Source organism: Bos taurus, chromosome 2 (assembly GCF_002263795.3).
Source record: "Bos taurus isolate L1 Dominette 01449 registration number 42190680 breed Hereford chromosome 2, ARS-UCD2.0, whole genome shotgun sequence".
NCBI classification, from domain to species: domain Eukaryota; kingdom Metazoa; phylum Chordata; class Mammalia; order Artiodactyla; family Bovidae; genus Bos; species Bos taurus.
Window position 1 is genome coordinate 122,830,061 of NC_037329.1, and position 20,225 is coordinate 122,850,285.

The 20,225-nt window shown below is 50.1% G+C and overlaps 2 protein-coding genes across 4 annotated transcripts in view; both read left to right on the top strand.

Annotated features, from left to right (window-relative positions):
• LAPTM5 (lysosomal protein transmembrane 5) overlaps positions 1 to 3,420 on the top strand; it is a 26,122-nt gene extending 22,702 nt beyond the window's left edge. The window contains exons 7-8 of the mRNA NM_001046118.2: positions 680 to 772; positions 2,026 to 3,420. Of these exons, the coding sequence (NP_001039583.1) occupies positions 680 to 772; positions 2,026 to 2,115 (183 nt within the window). The 3' untranslated portion in view covers positions 2,116 to 3,420. The remainder of the gene's footprint in view (positions 1 to 679; positions 773 to 2,025) is intronic.
• MATN1 (matrilin 1) overlaps positions 2,152 to 20,225 on the top strand; it is a 32,603-nt gene continuing 14,529 nt past the window's right edge. For 2 of the 3 annotated variants that reach the window (XR_009497075.1, XM_059893091.1), the window contains exon 1: positions 2,152 to 19,039. Coding sequence is in view for 2 of the 3 variants with exons in the window: in XM_059893091.1 (XP_059749074.1) it covers positions 18,943 to 19,039 (97 nt within the window). In the remaining variant the exon portion in view is untranslated. The remainder of the gene's footprint in view (positions 19,040 to 20,225) is intronic. The other variant, NM_001143866.1, reaches the window with a different exon arrangement.

A 20,225-nucleotide genomic window follows, 5' to 3' on the forward strand; every position in this document is an offset into this window, starting at 1 on the left:
AATCCATGAGGCAGGGGACATTCCAGATACCAGGACCCGCTCTTCTTCCTTAGAAGGCAGTTTAGGGGCAGAGAGAGATTTACTGGCTCTTGCTCCTTGAATGTACCCTGGGGACTTCACTCCCCACCCTGGAAAACTTCTCCCCAATTCTTACATCAATTGCTAAGAGAAAACTATTGCTCATGTCATCTGACAGATATATACATCTGTACATATAATTTTTACGCATCGATAAACATAAAACACTACTGTGTACAGTTTGGTAATTTGCTTTAAAAAATCAACATATCATAAGCGATTTTGTAGAAAACTTTTCTGGCTGTTAGCTCTGTCTCAGGACGGGTGGAGCCACCTTAAGAGGTGGTGAGTTTCCTGTCCCCGGGGTGAAGAATCAGGATCTGCAGGAGTGTTGCCAGAGTGGCTGGAGGGTAGCTCAGAAGCCTCCAGAAACCTCCCTGTGCTGAGTCTGTGGGGCAGTGAAAAGGAAAGCACCTTGGATAGCTGAGACTGGCAGGTGAGGCCCCCTCCAGCCAGAAGAGGCGTCTGAGCAGCAGCAGTTGAATGTGGCTTTGCGGGGTCAACTGGCGTTCCACAGGAAGCAGGTAGCATCTGTCCCAGGCCTGCTGGGGTGGTGAGAAGGGGATCATGAAGCATAGCCTGACCTGGGCCTTTTTTCCAGGTCTACATGTTCAAGTGTGTGTGGAGATGCTACAGACTGATGAAGTGCACGAACTCGGCTGAGGAGAGGAGTGGTTCCAAGATGCTACAGAAGGTGAGCCTGCTGGGCAGTCAGGGACCAGGTCTGCCCCCACTGTGTCACTGGGGGCAGGTCTCTCTGCCCTGCTCGGTTTCAGTCTCTCCACTTGTAAGATAAGAGCTGGACCAGAAGAAGTGTAAAGATCCCTTTCTGCTCTGATTGTCTAGGATTCAATTCATTCATTCACGCATTAAACATTTTCTGCCTCTTACTCTTTCTTGGCCTCACATCCAACCCTTTGCATGTAGAGAAAATTAAGATGCCACCCTGTCCTGGAGGAGAGCATAGTCCAGAGTGAACCTAGACATGGAGATTCAATTACAACTTGCTGTGAAGCACAGGGGCAATGGGAGAACAGAGGAGGCACCTAGCCTCATCTGGGGTTTCAGGGAAGGCTTCCTGGAGGAAGTGGCACCTGACCAAATCTTAGACTGTCAGTTGGTACAAGTTAGCTGAGAAAGGGGAAGGGATCTTCCAGGAAGAAGGGTGAAGTGCACTAAGAAGCAGATGATTGGAGAAATGATGCAAAATTGCAGCTGGTTTAAATTATTGGAGGCTCACTTTCCTCATCTGTAAAATGGGGATTGTATTGGTTAAGACTTTTTTTTGGGTTGCTAGTGTTAGACACCCAGCTCAATCTTACTTATGTTAAAAAAAAATATGGAATTTATTAGCTTATAGAACTTGGAAGTCCAGTGTTTGGGTCTGGTTCAGGTATAGCTGAGGCCTGATGTCCAGAAATTTTATTTTTAGACATCCCTATCTGCATGGTGACAAAACAGCTGCCAATAGCCCTAGACTGACATCCCACCCTCTAAGTAACCCCCCAAAAAAGAAAGACATTCCAGGAGCATGTCTGATTGGGCCAGCCTGGGTCACAAGCCTATCCCCAAACCAGTGATGGATTGCCGGGGAGGATGAAATCCTACTTTGAGTGACCACTGCAGGTCTCATATCCACTCCCTTAGGTCAGAAGGATGATCGGTTCTTCTGAAAGCACACGGGCTGAGAATGTTTTCCCAGGGAACACGGTGTACTGCTCTCAGAACAAGGGGGCTAGGTGCTGCACAGGCAGAAACAAGTCCGTCTGCACCTGTCTTGTTCGTGTACTGCCCAGCACATAGTTAGTACCCAAAGCATGATAGTCGTCACCCTCATCATCATTTTCATCATCTTGTCAGAGCTGGGGGTTGGAGCCCCTTGACCCCAGGTTGGGATGGTGGTCCCAACTGGTCAATTCTCAGTCCTCGTCTCTCTGTCTCTCCCAGGTGGTCCTGCCGTCTTATGAGGAAGCCGTGTCTCTGCCATACAAGGTTCCGGAAGGGGGCCCAGCACCACCCCCGTACTCAGAGGTGTGATGCTCGCCAGGCCCCAGCCCTGGTGCTGGGAGGGGCGGAGCTGCCTCGCAATCCGCTTCTTTGCTTTGGCCCCCGTGGCCTGGGTGAACCACCTGGCTGACTTCAGGACCATCCGCTTGTGTCCCCCTCGCTGGCCTGCTTTTCCTGTGGGGCCTGGGAGATGCTCACAATGGGTCAACCCTTTTAGGCTGAATGATTCCTTGGGTCTCGAAAATTCAGTCCAACAGCCCTTGGCTTCTTTCTATTGGCTCTGACACTGGTCTACATGACTGGTCTTTCTAAAGTCAGTGAGTTTGGTTATGTAACTCTCAACTTGACCAGTTTTACTAAGGGGCTGACAAATCAAAAACACACTTGTCAGTTCGGTGAAAATAATGTGGTCAAACAACGAAGTCCATTGCATTGATTTGTAAATAGTTGTCAATTCACAGAGCAATTTAGTCAAGTAATCATGAGTTGGTCCTCCCCACCAAATACATATGTCCAATTCCTTCCAATAGTTGCTTAAACAATGATTAAGTTAGCCAACCCTCAGTTAATTTAGTGAAGACATCCAATAATAAAAAAAACTCAAATTAGCCCCCAAACCATTCAATTCAATCTCGTCCAATAACCCAACTGCCTGCTGTGGTCAATTCAGTCCTTGTGAGTCCTGAATAATTGTTCATTCAAATGAAAATGCAGTCAAGCATTTGCCAAAACAGGAAGTAGCCATTGTTTTAATCATCAAACAGCCTCTACAGACACACAATAGGTTTGCTAAAGAGTAGTCATCCTCAACAACCAGTCACTCACGGCCAGTGTGGTCACATAGCCATGGGTCCTGGGAAATAGGTGTCCTCAACCGCGGTCATCTCTAGTAATGCACTTTCGGCCCATCCTGCAGCCTGTCCACCGCCAGTCAGCTGAGGCCACCCAGCTCTGCCTGACACTTGGGTCAAGCAGAAATTCAGCCCTGAAATCAGGCAAATGCATTTGTTGGACTAAATCCACAGGTTAGTTCAGTCAAAACAGGCCAACCCTTTGTGGGCACAGACCCAGCCCTGGGGGCTTATGTTGGTGGGGCCATAGGGAAGGTTTTGGTACCTGTACCACCTCTTCTGTCTGCCTCCCTGGGGGCCAGGATTTCTGAGGGCACAGACCCAAAGGTGGAGAGAAGGCCACAGAAGCAGGTTCTCTGGGGTCTGTGAGGGGGTGCAGAGGGAGAGGGCTGTGCAAGGGGCTCCCCACCAACACCCCTTGTGCTACTGCTTTGTGTGATGGGGAAGAAGTTTTAATAAAGCAGCAACACGCTTCTCTTTGGCTCATGTGGTTCCTAAAATATAGTGTGTGGCCAGGGTTGGAAAGTCAACCTTCATCACTCCAACACACACACACACACACACACACACACACACACACACACACACACTGTTCTTTCAGTCCAGAAACTCACAGGGCCAATGTCCAGGTAGGGAGTGTCATGACCTGGCACTGTTTCTGATCACAAACCATGGACCCTGTAAACACCCTCAGGTTTCCCAGACATGGTAGGAACTGCACTCACCTGGACAGCACCCACCTGGAGCCAGGTCCCATGCTGGGCACTGGGGTGACCACAGCGGATCTGAGTAGCCTCCAGTTACCCTTCAGTCGGGTAAGAGGAGGCAGAAGCATAAGTGATTGTAAATAGCCTGTAATTATTATAACACCATCATGGGGAAAGTCTGAGGGACCCTGTCAGCCAGAGGAGACTTCTTGGAAGAGGTTTCACTGAGCTGAAGGAAGAAAGGACAGCAGTGAGCACAGTGGGGAAGGATGTTCTGGACTGAAGTGGCAGAGTGTAGAAGGCCTTGTGGAGGGGGGAGAGGACCTGGGGGAGGCAGCCCAGTGTGGCTGCTAGTAAGGAGGAGGTTGGCAGTGTCTTGGGGCCTGGGTCATGCAGAGCCTTTGTGTACATCAGGGTTCTGTGGCTGCAAGCCCACCCTGGCTAACTTCAGCCAAGAAGGGCACTTACAGGAAGGAGATGGTTGCAAGTAACAGAAAATTTAGTGAACCAAATTTACTGAAAATAGCAATCAGAAATAAATGGTGGTCGTGATGTTTCTTGGCTCACATAAATGAAAATCCAAGGGAATTTCAGCTTCAGGCGTGGTTGGATCCAGGAATCAAAATCTTCAATACTCTCTCTTTTCCCACCTCTAGCCTTCTTCCTTTCAGGCTGAGTTGCCTGAGAGTGAAGCTGGCAGACAGCATAAGGCAGTCTGAGTTGGGCTCTGTCACCAGCACCAAAGGAGACCTAACAGAACCTTGAATGCCATGGCCAGGAGTGTGGGCTTATCCTGGGATACGGGACTCTTTGAGGGGTTTTGGGCAGGGGAGTTACAGGATCAGACTTGGGTTTTAGGAAGGAAGAGACCAAATTCTGGGACCCATAAAAAGGCTGGCAATGTCCCCCTATAGGGAAAGAGAGAAGGGAATTGACCTGTGCTGTCAATCTGTTGGAGTTGTCAGCTTTTCTTGAGATTGGCAGGTTTCTTCATGGATTTTACCTGCTCTTTATCTAATGCCTGAACAACTGATAAGGCGAGACTCTAATGGAGATGGACAGCAACCTCCCGTTTGTTCACACATGAGGCCCAGAGACATCAAGTGACTTTCCTGAGGCCACACGGCAGTCAGGAGTTAGACTGGGTGCCTTTTTACTCTACTTGCAAGTGCAGGTTTAGGGGTTGGGGACGCAGTCTGTGTGAGCTCCTGCTTCTTATGAAGATTCATATGAAGAGAACCATCCCCCTGCCCCAAGAAACCCCCAGCAAGTGGTAAATGGGGGCAGAGGTCACAGGAGGAGGGGACTGGCTTTGCCTCCAGCCTTGTGTCTTCATCAAAAAGTTGTCAAGGGGCAGTGGCCGTGTGTCCTGAGGACAAACGCTGAGATGACACTCTCATCCTCCTTCCCACTCCCACCCCTGGCCTGAAGCCAAGGAACTGGCAGAGATGTGTAGTGGAATTGTGTCCTGTGGCCAGGCGGCTATGGTGGGGGGTGGGGGGCGCTGGCCCGAGGAACAGGAAATAGCTGGGTTTGGGGAAGTCATGTGGCCCGGGCCAAGCCAAGCCAGCCTGCCATCACTGGGCAGTCCTCACCGCAGCCCCATCAATGCCCCGTTTGAGGCTTGTACAGGGATCCTTTGATGGGTAACCCACTGAGAGGGCCTATTTGAGCTAGATGCCCGGAAAAGAGCTGGCCCCAGGAAAGAGGGGCTGCGTGTGGGCTGGGCAGGTGAGGGCCGCCCAGATGGGCTGTCTCTTGGAGGGAAGGAGGGCCGACAAAATCAAGCCCTGTGGCTGAAGGGAGGGAACACCCGTTTCTCAGGGCTGTGACGGTGGCAGGAACAGTCACGGAGTGGGCTGCTTAGCGTGTCGTCTCTGCGACTCTCCCACTGGCCTCACGAGCAGGCGCCGCACGATGCTGCTTCCTGAGGCTCAAGGCGGGCAAGTCCAATGTCACCGTCAAAGTCACCAGTAGTTGAGGGCTGGAGCTGGGCTTTGACTCTGACATGCCTGATGGAGACTGAGCTTCTCCATCTGGTCCTTCCTGGCCCACCTCGGCCACCTTGCCGGTGATCAGAATGATGGCCTGTGGATGACCTTGGAAAGTCCTTTGAAGATGGGGACAGAGGCATAATTACCCTTGTATGCCTGGCACTGAGTTCAGGCCTGGCTCCAGAGCCCTGCGCTGCTTATGGTAGAGGCTGGGGGTCTGTTGTGGGTGCAGAACCCAGACAGAAGGTGACAGGGAGGTGGCCCAGGTGAGGTATGTTGGGGGCACAGACTCAAGCATGGATTCGCTATGGGGCTGGATAGATTCATGAGACATTTGGGAAGCAGGACCCAAGTGAGGCAGAAGTGAGGAAGAGGAGGGTAATGAGATTGGTGCCCAGGTCTGGAGAGCCTTTGGGATGGTGCTGCCCAGCTCTGAGCTGAGGACACCTGAGAGTGGACAAAAGGAGGTGCAATCAGCTTTGTCTACATGTGAGTTACCTGGGGGGACCACGTGAGGGGAGGTGCTCGGGGGCAACTGTATCCACAGGTCTGGAGGCAGAAGCGTGGAGGAGGAGGGGTTTAGGATAAGAGTGCCACCCGTGGACATGTGAGTGGGATGTCATGGGGGTGCAGTGTCATCAGGGCTGTTTTTTAAATTAATTTTTATTGCACTGTAGCTGCTTTACCGTGTTGTGTTCCTTTCTACTGTACAGACAAATGAATCAGCCACACATACCCATGTATTCCCTCCCATCTGGATTTCCCTCTCATTTAGGGCCACAAAGTAGAGTTCCCTGTGCTTTACAGTATATCCCCATCATCTGTCTATTTCATCAGTTCAGATCAGTTCAGTCGCTCAGTCGTGTCCGACTCTTTGTGACCCCGCAGACTGCAGCACTCCAGGCCTCCCTGTCCATCACCAACTCCCGGAGCTTGCTCAAACTCATGTCCACTGAGTCGGTGATGCCATCCAACCATCTCATCCTCTGTCATCCCCTTCTTCTACTGCCTTCAATCTTTCCCAGCATCAGGGTCTTTTCAAATGAGTCAGTTCTTCGCATCAGGTGGCCACATTGCTGGAGTTTCAGTTTCAGCATCAGTCCTGCTGATGAATATTCAGGACTGATTCCTTTAGGAGGGATGTCTGTTTTTTACAGAGCATCAATAGTGTATATGTGTCAATCCCAACCTCCCAATTCCTCCCGCCCAATCCCTCTCCCCCTTGGTATCCATACACTTATTCTCTACATCTGTTTCTCTTTCTCTGCTTTGCAAATAAGCTCATATATACCATTTCAACAGGGTTCACAGAGGTGTTAACCCATCAGCAGGACGTAATGTTGGCCCATGGCCTCCCAGGGCATGCTCTCATGTGATAAGCACTTGCCCCCTTGCCCTATCCAGCCTCTGGCTTCCAGCCTTCCTGACTGCTTGTAGGGCCTGAGACCAAGACAGCACTTGGTCGGATGACATGTGGGAGACAGTGGTTCCCATACACAGGGGCTGTGACCTGAAGGGGCTGGAAGCTGGAAGCGCAACACAGCGACACTGCAACAGCCTGGGGTGGTGGGAACGGGTGACGCCCCCACGGCCGATGAAGGAGCTCTGCCCTGCTTATGGGCAACTTCTCCATATTGTGGGGAGATCTGGGGGAGACCAGCACTTCATGCCCAATCTGGCCATGAAATCCTCAATTTGGGGACTTCTCTGGCAGTCCAGTGGTTAAGACTCTGCACTTCTACTGCAGGGAGCATGTGCTCAACCCCTGGTCAGGGAACTAAGATCCTGCATGCTATGTGGCATGGCCAAAAATAAAACAACAACAAAAAGAGAGAGAGGGGAAAAAAAAGAAATCTCCAGCTTATAATGAAATAGTCTTAACTCACAAGGTGAGTAGCTCCCAGGCTTAAGGATGCTGAGTCTGGGTGGTGTGCGAGTACGTATTCTGCGTGTGCAAGGCAGCTTCTGTGGGTCTCTGTGGCCCCTGCCCTCCTGGACGGGCTCTCTGGAGCCAGCACTCACATTCCAACCTCTCCCCTGGGACTCCAGGAGGAAGTGGCCTCCTTAGCCAGCAAGGGCGTTTCAACAGGCAGTGGGCTTGGCAGGGAGCGGCCAACACAGGGGAGCTGCAGGCTTAAATAAACAGAGTCCATCTGGTAAACAGTTTCCCTGCTCCTCCCTGGTCCAGGTGGTCAAGCAGGACATTGACCTTGAAGCTTCCTCTGCCCACATGCTGGGGGGACAGGCCAGGTTGGGGGACAGCCTAGGCAAAGACCTGGAGATGCTGATCACAGGTCAGAGGGTGGTTCCAGTCTGGAAGTCTCCCCTCTGAGAACTCACAACTTACGACAGACACCGCAAGTTGTTCAGCCTTGTCCCTCTTGCCAGGGCCAAGCTGCTGACACTTTATATGGAGGTGGAGCTGAATTCTAGTCCGAGGGCATGGGGAAAAGCCAAGGTATTCTAAGGGGCTACAGGTGGAACTGTGGAGGGAAAGGAATGTCACTGTGCACCTTCCCAGCTCCTCTGTCCCAAGAAGTGATGTCAAGTGTCATAAGGGGAGAGTGGGACAGAAAGGTTCAGATGTTCCTGGCATTGGGCATCCTTACAGAGGCTGTGGGCTTCCCACGTGGCTTATGGGTAAAGAATCCAACTGTAATTCAGAAGATGCAGGAGATGGGTCAGGAAGATCGTCTGGAGGAGGAAGGCATGGCAACCCACTCCAGTATTCTTGCCTGAAGAATCTCATGGACAGAGGAGCCTGATGTGCTACAGTCCATAGGGTTGCAAAGAAGCTACTAGCATGCATGCGTGCACAGAGGCTGAGGTGGAACAACCTTGACACTGTAACATTCCTCTGTGGCCCTCTGTGGTCACTCTGTAAGAACAGGGCCAGACCTTGCTCTCAGGTGATCAGATTCCACGGGTTGCTTCCCCAACACCCCTCATCACTGAAGGCACTGCAGAGGGAAGGGCGTGAAGACTCAGTAAGCACCGAGTGCAGATTTGCTGTAATTAACACCTAGTCCTTTCCTTGTGACTCAGCTGGTAAAGAATCCACCTGCAATGAGGGAGACTGGGTTCGATCTCTGGGTTGGGAAGATTCCCTGGAGAAGGGAAATGCTGCCCACTCCAGTATTCCAGCCTGGAGAATTCCATGGACTGTATGGTCTATGGGGTCGCAGAGAGTCGGACACGACTGAGCTACTTTTCAATTTCACCTCCCCATACTGACCCTGAAGCAACTTTGCCTGAACTGAAAAGTGCTGTATTTCTTTCAAGATCTGCTTTTTATATTTTTTGGGCTTCTCTTGTGGCTCAGATGGTAAAGAATCAGCCTGCAATGCGGGAGACCTGGGTTTGATCCCTGGGTTGGGAAGATCCTCTGGAGAAGGGAAAGGCTACCCACTCCAGTATTCTGGCCTCAAGAATTCCATGGACTGTATAGTCCATGGGTTTGCAAAGAGTCGGACATGACTAAGCGGCTTTCACTTTTATATTTTTATTAGATATAGGTCTAAATGTGGCATTCCTGGAATATAAGGTTCCAAATCAATTTTTAATTTTCTGAGGAAACGTCATCCTGCTTTACATAGTGGCTGAAATGATGTACTCTTCCACCAACAGGGAACAAAGATCCCTCTTCTTCCACATTCTCACAGATGTTTGGTTTACCTTGTCTTTTTAATGATGACCATTTTAACAGGTGTGAAGAGATAACTTATGGTTTGATTTGCATTTCTCTGATAGTGGTGTTGAGCATCTTTTATGTATCTCCTGGCCACTTGGATGTCTTCTTTGAAAAAAATGTGTATTCACTTGCTCTGTTCATTTTTGAATCAGATTTTTTTTGAAGTATAGTTGATTTACAATATTGTGTTAGCTTCAGGTGTACAGCAAAGTGATCTATACATTTAATTTTTTCAGATTATTTTCCCTTATGAGTTATTACAAAGTATTGAGTATTATTATACAGTAAATCTTTGTTGTTTATCTACATTATATACAAGTGTGTATCTTTTAATCCTATACTCCTAATCCCTTCCCCACCCTTTGGTAACCATAAGTTTATTTTCTATGTCTGAGTCTCTTTCTGTTTTATAGATTCACTTGTATTATAAAAATTTCATATTTACTTGTCAATCCCCTGCCCCTTCTTTGTTTTTTTTTTTTTTTGAAAATTAATTAATCAAATTATTTTTTTTAGCTAAGCTGGGTCTTCATACTGTCCATGGGGTTCTCAAGGCAGGAATACTGAAGTGGTTTGCCATTCCCTTCTCTCAAACTACCGCACAATTGCACTCATCTCACATCTCACATGCTAGCAAAGTAATGCACAAAATTCTTCAAGCCAGGCTTCAACAATATGTGAACCATGAGCTTCCAGATGTTCAAGCTGGTTTTAGAAAAGGCAGAGGAACCAGAGATCAAATTGCCAACATTTTGCCAACATCATTGAAAAAGCAAGAGAGTTCCAGAAAAACATCTATTTCTGCTTTATTGACTATGCCAAACTCTTTGACTGTGTGGATCACAACAAACTGTGGAAAATTCTGAAAGAGATGGGAATACCAGACCACCTGACCTGCCTCTTGAGAAATCTGTATGCAGGTCAGGAAGCAACAGTTAGAACTGGACATGGAACAACAGACTGGTTCCAAATACGAAAAGGAGTTCGTCAAGGCTGTATATTGTCACCCTGCTTATTTAACTTCTATGCAGAGTATATCATAAGAAATGCTGGGCTGGATGAAGCACAAGCTGGAATCAAGATTGCCGGGAGAAATATCAATAACCTCAGATATGCAGATGACACCACCCTTATGGCAGAAAGTGAAGAAGAGCTAAAGAGCCTCTTGATGAAAGTGAAAGGAGAGTGAAAAAGTTGGCTTAAAGCTCAACATTCAGAAAACTAAGATCATGGCATCTGATCCCATCACTTCATGGGAAATAGATGGAGAAACAGTGGAAACAGTGTCAGACTTTATTTTTCTGGGCTCCAAAATCACTGCAGATGGTGACTGCAGCCATGAAATTAAAAGACACTTACTCCTTGGAAGGAAAGTTATGACCAACCTAGATAGCATATTCAAAAGCAGAGACATTACTTTGCCAACAAAGGTCTGTCTAGTCAAGGCTATGGTTTTTCCAGTGGTCATGTATGGATGTGAGAGTTGGACTGTGAAGAAAGCTGAGCGCCGAAGAATTGATGCTTTTGAACTGTGGTGTTGGAGAAGACTCTTGAGAGTCCCTTGGACTGCAAGGAGATCCAACCAGTCCATCCTAAAGAAAATCAGTCCTGAATGTTCATTGGAAGGATTGATGCTGAAGCTGAAACTCCAATACTTTGGCCACCTGATGGGAAGAGCTGACTCATTGGAAAAGATCCTGATGCTGGGAAAGATCTTTTCCAAGGCAGGCGGAGAAGGGGACAACAGAGGATGAGATGGTTGGATGGCATCACCGACTCAATGGACATAAATTTGAGTAACTCCAGGAGTTGGTGATGGACAGGGAGGCCTGGTGTGCTGAGGTTCATGGGATGGCAAAGAGTCTGACACGACTGAGCCACTGAACTGAACCGAACTGGGTCTTCATTGCTGTGCACGCACTTTTCTCTAGCTGTGGCAAGCAGGGACTGCTCTTTAGTTAGGGTGCACAGGCCTCTCGTTGCAGCGGCTCCTCTTGTTGTGGAGCATGGGAGCTAGGCACACAGGTTTCAGTAGTTGCCGTGTGTGGGTTCAGTAGTTGTGGCTTGCGGGCTTAACTGCCCTGCCACATGTGGGATCATCCCAGACTAGGTAGGGATTGGACCTGTGTCCCTTGCCTTGGCAGGTGGATTCTTAAACACTGGGCCACCAGGGAAGTTTTTCTCTCCCCCTGTTCTATGCCCACATATACCACCTAAGGTGGGTAGAATTCTAAGAAGCCTCCAATGACCTACGACCTTGTCTAGTTCTCTCCCCTCGAGTGTGGGTGCATTCTGGGATTCTAATCAGTCACTCCTGGCTTAGGGTTATCTTATCTGGCAAACTGACTTTAAGAAAGGGAGATTATTCTGGGTGAGCCAGACTGGATTAGTCTGATCTCTTAAAAGGGACTGAGCTCTTCTGGAAGAGGGGGTTCGGCATGGGAGAGATGTGAACAGTAAGAGGCCTTGGGGGAGCCCACATAACAAGGAACGGCAGGTGGTTCCTGGAAGCTGAGTGTCTCTTGGGTAGCAGCCTGAACAAGGCCGGGGTAGGGGAGCGGAGGGGGGAGGTTCAGTCTGACAACCGCAAGGAACTGAATCCTGCCAGCCACACTGTTTGAAAGAGGATCCTGAGATCCAGAAAAGAAGAATAAGGCCTAGTCTTGACTTCAGCTGGACTTCAGCCTCGTGAGGGACTGGGAACCCAGACTTGTGACCTTTAGGAACTGTGAGGAACTTTGTTTGCTATGTTCAAGCTGCTAATTTTGTGGTAATTTGTTACACAGCAAAGGGAAAAGAATGTAGCACTCCTTCCCAGTTTGGAGGAAGTTTTATTTTTCCTCTTCACTGTCTAAGTGGCAGCTGCACCAACGATCTTGCATGTCTGAAGTCTTGGTCAGGGTAGAGTCAGAGTTTTGAGACTGAAGGGGTGGAACAGGTGAGCCAACCACTGTTTGCACATCCTCAAATGCTCTTCTCAGGTCTCCAGATGCTCTGCTTTGAGGGAAAACAGCAGGGATTTCAGGCAGCCAAGAGAGAGGTTAGATACTTCGGAAAATGAGGGAGAAAATATATTCTGTTCTGCTAGCTAAAGCATTACATTACATTCAGAGCTCCGATTTTTTAAGAGGGAAAGAGACCACTGGGAGCTGGCACCATGTGCTGAGATCCATGTGTTGTAAAGGATGGTTGTAGGAAATGAAGTTTTCTTTAGAGAAGAATTGACTCAGTAGGGGTGTGACCATGATCTTCAGGTTGCAGAACATGGTACATGGGGGAGACAGGCTCACTTGCTCTCTTAGCTGGATGGACAATACTTTGGGGGAATCTCTAAGCTCCCTGTCCAAGAGGCTGAACACCATAGGCTGGATATCAGCTTCCCAGGGACAGAGAGAGAATTTATGTTTCTTATTGGAGGCTGGGTGAGATTGGTGCTTTAATTATAGCAGAACTACCTGGAGAGCTTAGAAATACAGGTTCCCTGGGTCTGGGATGGAGCCTGGGAATCTGTATCCTCTTCTGAACTATCTTATACAAACTGTCTGGATAGCTTGGGAGCAACTGAAGGAAATACAGAACAGAGAGTGACTTGCAAGAGCATATGAATGAGAATTGTGCTCAGCACTCCACAGATCCCAGTTGCCCTTGGGGTCCTGTAGGGACATGTCCCTTTCTGGCCTTCACTTGTCCCACCGCTTGGAGGTTCTGTTCTTCCCCACCCCTAGGTGGGCCCCAAAGCTTTGCCTTTACTTTGCTTAAGTACCCCCCCCCCGCACTCCGCCTCCCCCCGCCCACCCCACACCACAGATCCTGAGACATAGACTTGGGTGTAGGTCGTTTTTTTGGGAGGTGGTCCCAGGGAGTACAGTGAGAGCAGGAGGGAGGCAGAAACTGGGATAGAAGCTAATAAAAATGTGCAGGGAGGGAACTTCCCTGGTGTTCCAGGGGCTGGGGCTTGGAGCTCCCCATGCAGTGGGCCTGGGTTCGATCCCTGGTGGGGCAACTAGATCCCAAACATTGCCAACTAAAAGTTTCCGTGTTGCAAGTAAAAAATCCCACAACTGAGACCTGGGGCAGTCAAATAAATAAAAGTAAATGTTAAAAAAAAACAAGTGTGTTGAGAGAAGATAGGGGAGGGAGTGACTCGTTCTGTGGCAGAGAAAAGATGGGGAAGGCAGGGTTCAGGGAGAGAGACTGGCAACTGTCTGGATTTTGAAGGACCTTAAATGCCCAGCTAGGTCTGAATATTCATCTAGAGGCGATACAAGACCATCACAAGGTATTTTGCCTTGAGAAGAGTGGCAGAGAGTGTCCTGCTCACTAGATACTCACTTTCCACCACTGGAGTCACTCCATCCCCAGGCAGAATCCGGTGATGTCCGCTCCTTTTCTCTCTCTTGTCCGTGTGGCTGGAGACAAAAGGCTTGGACTTGATGGGTTAGCAAGCTGGTGGCAGCTTTGCAGAGGGCCCATCTTGGACAGCAAGGAGATCCAACCAGTCCCTCCTAAAGGAGATCAGTCCTGAATATTTATTGGAAGGACTGATGCTGAAGCTGAAACTCCAATACTTTGGCCACCTGATGCGAAGAACTGACTCATTGGAAAAAACCCTGATGCTGGGAAAGATTGAAGGTAGGAGGAGAAGGGGTTGACAGAGGATGAGTTGGATGGATGGCATCATTGACTCAACGGACGTGAGTTTGAGCAAGCTCCGGGAGTTGGTGATGGACAGGGAGGCCTGGTGTGCTGTAGTCCATGGGGTCGAAAAGAGTCAGACACAACTAAGTGAACTGAACTGAACTGATTGTGACCTGAGTGCTTGCTTGTTACTGTCACTTAGCCTGTTCTCTGCTGACTAATACAAGAAGGCACTCTGAGAACCATAAGCACGGATGTGGCCTTCAATACCTTTCCTTCTCCACCGTCCTCTGACACTGGCGTTGAGAGCCCAGCTTCATAGACGAAGGGCAGAACAGTGGGGGGACTCATCTAATGTCAAGACAACTGGCAGGTAACAGAACAGAGCCTCAAGCCCAGCTCTGTCTGATGCCAAGAGTCTTTTCCCTTCATAGGATTCCTTAATATCTGGCATGAGCACCAGTGACAGAAATCAAGATAATTTTCCGTGACATGTAGATGAAAAAGTTAAGTTTAATTCGTTTTGAATTTATTTGAAGGCATATTGGAATAAACATGTAATCTGTACATCAAACCAATGATTTCATGGCTACCATTTCAAATTAGGAGGAGAAATTTTTGCCCAAAAGTGAGTTGCTTTAAAGTTAGAACGATTCATTAAAAAAAAAAATAATAGTAAAGGTATACGTGCCGAAGAATTGATGCTTTCGAGCTATGGTGTTGGAGAAGACTCTTGAGAGTCTCTTGGATATCAAGGAGATCAAACCAGTCAATCCTAAACGAAATCAAGCCTGAGTATTCATTGGAAGGACTGATGCTGAAGCTGAAACTCCCAATACTTTGGCCACCTGATGCGAAGAGCCATCTCTCTCATTGGGAAATATCCTGATGCTGGGAAAGATTGAAGACAGGAAGAGAAGGGGACCACAGAGGATGAAATGGTTGGATGGCATCACCAATTCAACGGACATGAGTTTGAGCAAGCTCCGGGAGGTGGTGATGGACAAGGAAGCCTGGCATGCTGCAGTCCGTGGGGTCGCAAAGAGACAGACACGACTGGGTGACTGAACAACAGCAACAAATGCAGATCCAGTAAATGGTGATAATGGTTTGGAAGGAGGAAGGGGACAGGCACCCACAGACTGCACTGCATCTAGAGACACCCAGGTTTGCTCTTCAGGAAAAGAACTGAGCCTGGGGCACAGGATGGGGAGTCCTGCCAGCCTTCCCCTGGCCCACACTCTGCCCAGAGGCCTCTCGGTGGACCTCTCTCTCTCAGATAAAACACTGAAGGCTTTAAGTCTCTGGAAACCCGAGGTGTGTGAAAACAAGGAGAGGGAACGGGGGAGCCCTCCACGGGCTGCCTGTCTGACTTCAGGAGCAGCCTCGGGGAAGGCGCCTCAACGCACTGTTTCTCCTAGGCCAAGACCAGACACACTGCTCCCCATTCTGATTCCTGGGGTAAAATGTTTCACATTTTAAAAACACAAATATTTAGTTTCTGTCCTCAATGTATATATTTAACATCCAGGTCTCCTCCCCCTCCCCAAGCTCCTGCTATGGAATGTTAAAGGTGCCCCTTTGGGGGAAACCCATCTCCGTCCCTGAAAACCTACCTGTAGCATATTTCTGTGGCTTCACTAATGAGCAAAGTGACACAGAGAAGGCGCTTGTGTTCCTCCAAGCAGCCCATAGACCTGCCATTCAGCGACGGAGCTGAAAGAGCTGTTTCATGGGCCCAGCCGCGGCCCCGGCCAAGAGGGCTTTGTACCCTGTCCATCCGGAGAGGGGCGGTGGGGGGCGAGGAGACTCCAGCTCACGTTCTGCTCGTCCACCTTCAGGATGGCAGTGGTGGGGGACACTCGCTATCGGTCACCATCGCCCTGCCCTGTCTGACCTTTGCTGGTTAACATGGAAATAGACCCAGTTCTTCAGTTGCTTCTTTTCATTCATTTCTTGATTTGCTCACCAGAGATCTGTGATAGGCACCAGGCCAGGCCTGGGGAGTTCACTGGTGACAGATAAGACCCCCGCAGGCAGGGAGCTGATATCCTCTGGAGCAGGGTCGGGGTGGAAGTAGGGGAGCAGGTCCTACATTTATAACACAATTTTGGGAAGTGATATGGGCCACAATGACCATGCCCTGCGGCATCTCGGGAGGACAGAAGCAGACTTACAAGTTGCAGAGAGACAAGAAGTCAGCTTGAACTGATTGCAGGAGGTGGTGAATTGTGAAAAAATGAAACTAAAATGAAAAGTCAGAGGATTTAACTTCCTCGTTCTCTAAAACAGGGGCGAAAGGGAATGAGACCTGATTTCTAAGCTTGGCTCTGTCTCCAAAGAGGCTGGGTGGCTTCAGGCAAGTCAAGAACCTCTCTGCGCCTGTTTTCTCATCTGACAAATGGGCTACCAGAGTTGGGCCTGATGACCCCACAGGTTTGCTGGGGGAGCAAAAGACACAGAGTGACGTAGTGAGTGAGTGTGCCACGTCACACGTACAAGGGACTGTCACCTTCATTATTCCTGAAGGTTGTGACAGTGTTGGTTGGATCGGCTGTGCCTGGCAATCACTTTAAAAAAAAGGTCCGTACATTTCCTTTTATGGAGGTGTAATTTATATAGGAAAAGGAGTACGTCAAGGCTGTATATTGTCACCCTGCTTATTTAACTTCTATGCGGAGTACATCATGAGAAACGATGGGCTGGAAGAAGCACAAGCTGGAATCAAGATTGTGGGGAGAATTATCAATAACCACAGATATGCAGATGACACCACCTTTATGGCAGAAAGTGAAGAGGAACTAAAAAGCCTCTTGATGACAGTGAAAGTGGAGAGTGAAAAAGTTGGCTTAAAGCTCAACATTCAGAAAACGAAGATCATGGCATCTGGTCCCATCACTTCATGGGAAATAGATGGGGAAACAGTGGAAACAGTGTCAGACTTTATTTTTCTGGGCTCCAAAATCACTGCAGATGGTGACTGCAGCCATGAAATTAAAAGACGCTTACTCCTTGGAAGGAAAGTTATGACCAACCTAGATAGCATATTCAAAAGCAGAGACATTACTTTGCCAACAAAGGTCTGTCTAGTCAAGGCTATGGTTTTTCTTGTGGTCATGTATGGATGTGAGAGTTGGACTGTGAAGAAGGCTGAGGGCTGAAGAATTGATGCTTTTGAACAGTGGTGTTGGAGAAAACTCTTGAGGGTCTCTTGGACTGCAAGGAGATCCAACCAGTCAATTCTAAGGAAGTTGGTCCTGACTATTCATTGGAGGACTGATGCTGAAGTTGAAGCTCTGATAATTTGGCCACCTGATGGGAAGAACTGACTCACTGGAAAAGACCCTGATGCTGAGAAAGATTGAAGGCAGGAGGAGAAGGGGATGACAGAGGATGAGATGATTGGATGGGATCACAGACTCAATGGACATGAGTTTGAGCAAGCTCTGGGAGTTGGTGATGGATAGGGAGGCCTGGTGTGCTGCAGTCTCTGGGGTCCCAAAGAGTCAGACATGACTGAGCAACTGAACTGAACTGGACCTATATGCAATGATGGGGACCCTTCCTGGTTATACTCCTTTATTTATAAGTCTTTAGTTTTGCCTCGTCTGTGAAGACCCCGGACTGGGCCCAGATGCAGAGATGAATCAACCAGACACTTAGCCACTCACGGGTGAGACGGACAAGGTACAGAAGCACAGGGAAGGGGTCCTAACCCAGGGCAGCGGGGAGAGAGACGGGCATGGAGAAGGCACCTCCACCAGGCTTCCCCCATGCAAGCAGGGTGCCTGAGAGCTCTGGCCCGGGGCCCTCTTCTGGCATTGACACTCAGCTGCACTTAAGACAAGTTACTTCAAAACTATGGGTTTCAGTTCCTCATCTTGGAAATGGGGGTAATAATATTGGTTGCCTCAAAGGGTTATCCAGAGAATTCGATGAGATGGTTCATGTAAGACTGCTTGCCCTGGGAGGTGGGCACCATTAGCATCCCCACCTTTCAGATGAGGCACAGAGAGGTGAAGCAACCTGTCCACAGTCACACAGCAAGTAGAGAGCACGCCCAAGTCATCTGGCTCCTAAGTCTGTGCTCTCGACCATCTTCCCTACTGCCCTTCTCCTAGCGTGCTGTGCTTGGTCGATCAGTCGTCTCTGACTCTTTGCAACCCCATGGACTGTATAGGCCACCAGGCTCCTCTGTCCATGGGGATTCTCCAGGCAAGAATACTGGCATGGGTTGCCCCACCCTCTCTAGGGCATCTTCCCAACCCAGGGATTGAGCCCAGGTTTCTGCATTGTAAGCAGATCCTTTACCATTTGAACCACCACAGAAGCCCGCCCAGCTCTTACAAGGGGCTCATGTACCTGTTCGCTCCGATATGACTCTGAAAGATTGTTAGGCAGAGAGTGATCAGGAGGAGGGGGCAACATGGGCAGATGGTCCTGCGTGGACAAAGGCTTGAGGAGCACTCAGATCCAGGTGAGGCTGGAGAACAGGGTGTGGGTGGAGAGCCAGCAGACAGGACAGCCAAGGTTGGAGGTGGGAAACTGGGGCTGGAGTTGTAGGTGGGAGAAGAGTGTTGGCGCGGGATGAGGGCGCCGGGCAGGGCTGGGGTGTGAGGCTGTTGGACTCAGGTTTACCTGGGCTCAGTCTGGCAGCTTCAGGCCAGTGCAGGCTCTGGGCCCGGAGGAGCCACCCTCCACCCACCTGATATTTCCTGGATTCCAGCTGCAGCTTCTGCAGGCAAAGGAGCCCTTGTGGTCAGAGGGGCCTCCGGAGCCCAGGCGGGGAGACTCCTTCCCTCCCTCCCTGGCACACACACCTCCATTCAGCCTGGCCCCGCCCTCCAAGGGGGCTGACCCCACGTTAGTTGGGGGCCCGCCTGACTGGGAGGCTGGGCCAGCAGGCATCAAGGTTGATAAGACCTGGCCCCCACTGGCCCCCACGACTGTGCTGCTACTGCCCGCGTGCCAGAACCATGAGGGCACTCAGTGGCCCCCGCCTCATGCTCTGTGGCCTGCTGCTGCTGCTGTTCCAGGCCCCATGCGCCCTTGGCCTCGCCCCACTGTCCAGAGGTGAGGGGGCCCCATGTGAGGTGGGGGATACCGGGCACTGAGACAGACAGAGGCTAAATTGGATCCAGCATGGGCGGGGGCGGGCAGGCAGGGGTGCCCCACAGGGCTGACGCAGGAACAGATAGAGATGGTGACAAACACAAGGACCAGGGTGGGCTGACCCTGTCTGTTCTGTGTGGAGCGGGCATGAGAAGGCTTCTCTGAGCCTGTCTCTCGGCTTTGCAGCTCCCAGGCTGTCCTCAGGGACCAGGCACCCTGCAGGGATGGTCTTGGTCTTCTGGGTCACTGACCACACAGCCTTCTGTCACCTGGGGCTGCAACCAGGCCCAGGGCTGAGCTCACGACTCTCTGATGACTGCAGATCTGAGGGAGGAGGGGTGGCAAGATGACATTCCCCCTTCCACCAGCGCTTCCAGCATATTCTGGACTGGGCTGTCCATGAGCTGTACCACTGAGTTTCAGTTGTGAGGACAGAGTCCTAGGATGCCCAGCTCCTCCTGTGCAGATGGGGAAATTGAGGCCAGAGAGAGGAGGATCTATCTAAAACCACACAGTGAGTGAGCAAGCCTCAGAGCCTCATGGCTCCTGGTCCACTGTCCCATGGTGTGGCCAATGCCCTCTCCATCTCTGGGCCTCAGTTTACCCATTTGTAGCCTCAGCTAGTGGCAACCAGGAAACCAAGTTGCAAGGTGATTTCTGAGGTCCCTTGAGGACTTCTGATGTCCCGGCCTGGGGCACCATGGCTGGGAGATAGGACTGTCCACACACCTTGTCTTTCTTGACGCTTCCTGCATCCCTGCTTGGGAGCAGCCCAGATTTAGTGGTGGACAGAGTGCAGACTTCTGTACTGGCTGCAGGGCCAGGCCAGTGATAACATCAAGCATTAAGCCTATCCTCCCCTCCAGGCAGATGAGAAAAGCGAAGCTTCAAAGCTGCAATCATCTGCCCAAGGCCACAGAGCTAGGACTCGGACTCCGTCTACCCCACTTGGGCTCTGTGTCCCTCCCAGCACATGGTGCTGCCTCCCAGGCTGTCTGGAAAGACATCGCTCCCTGGGGGTGTGTCTTGGGGGCCCACTTGATCAGACTGCCAAGGTGGCCACGAGGAACTCCTGCTGTTTTTCCTGTTCTTAGACCAGCCAGCAGGCTCTGCGGGACTGGGGCCAACTGGGTGCGCTTTGCTGATT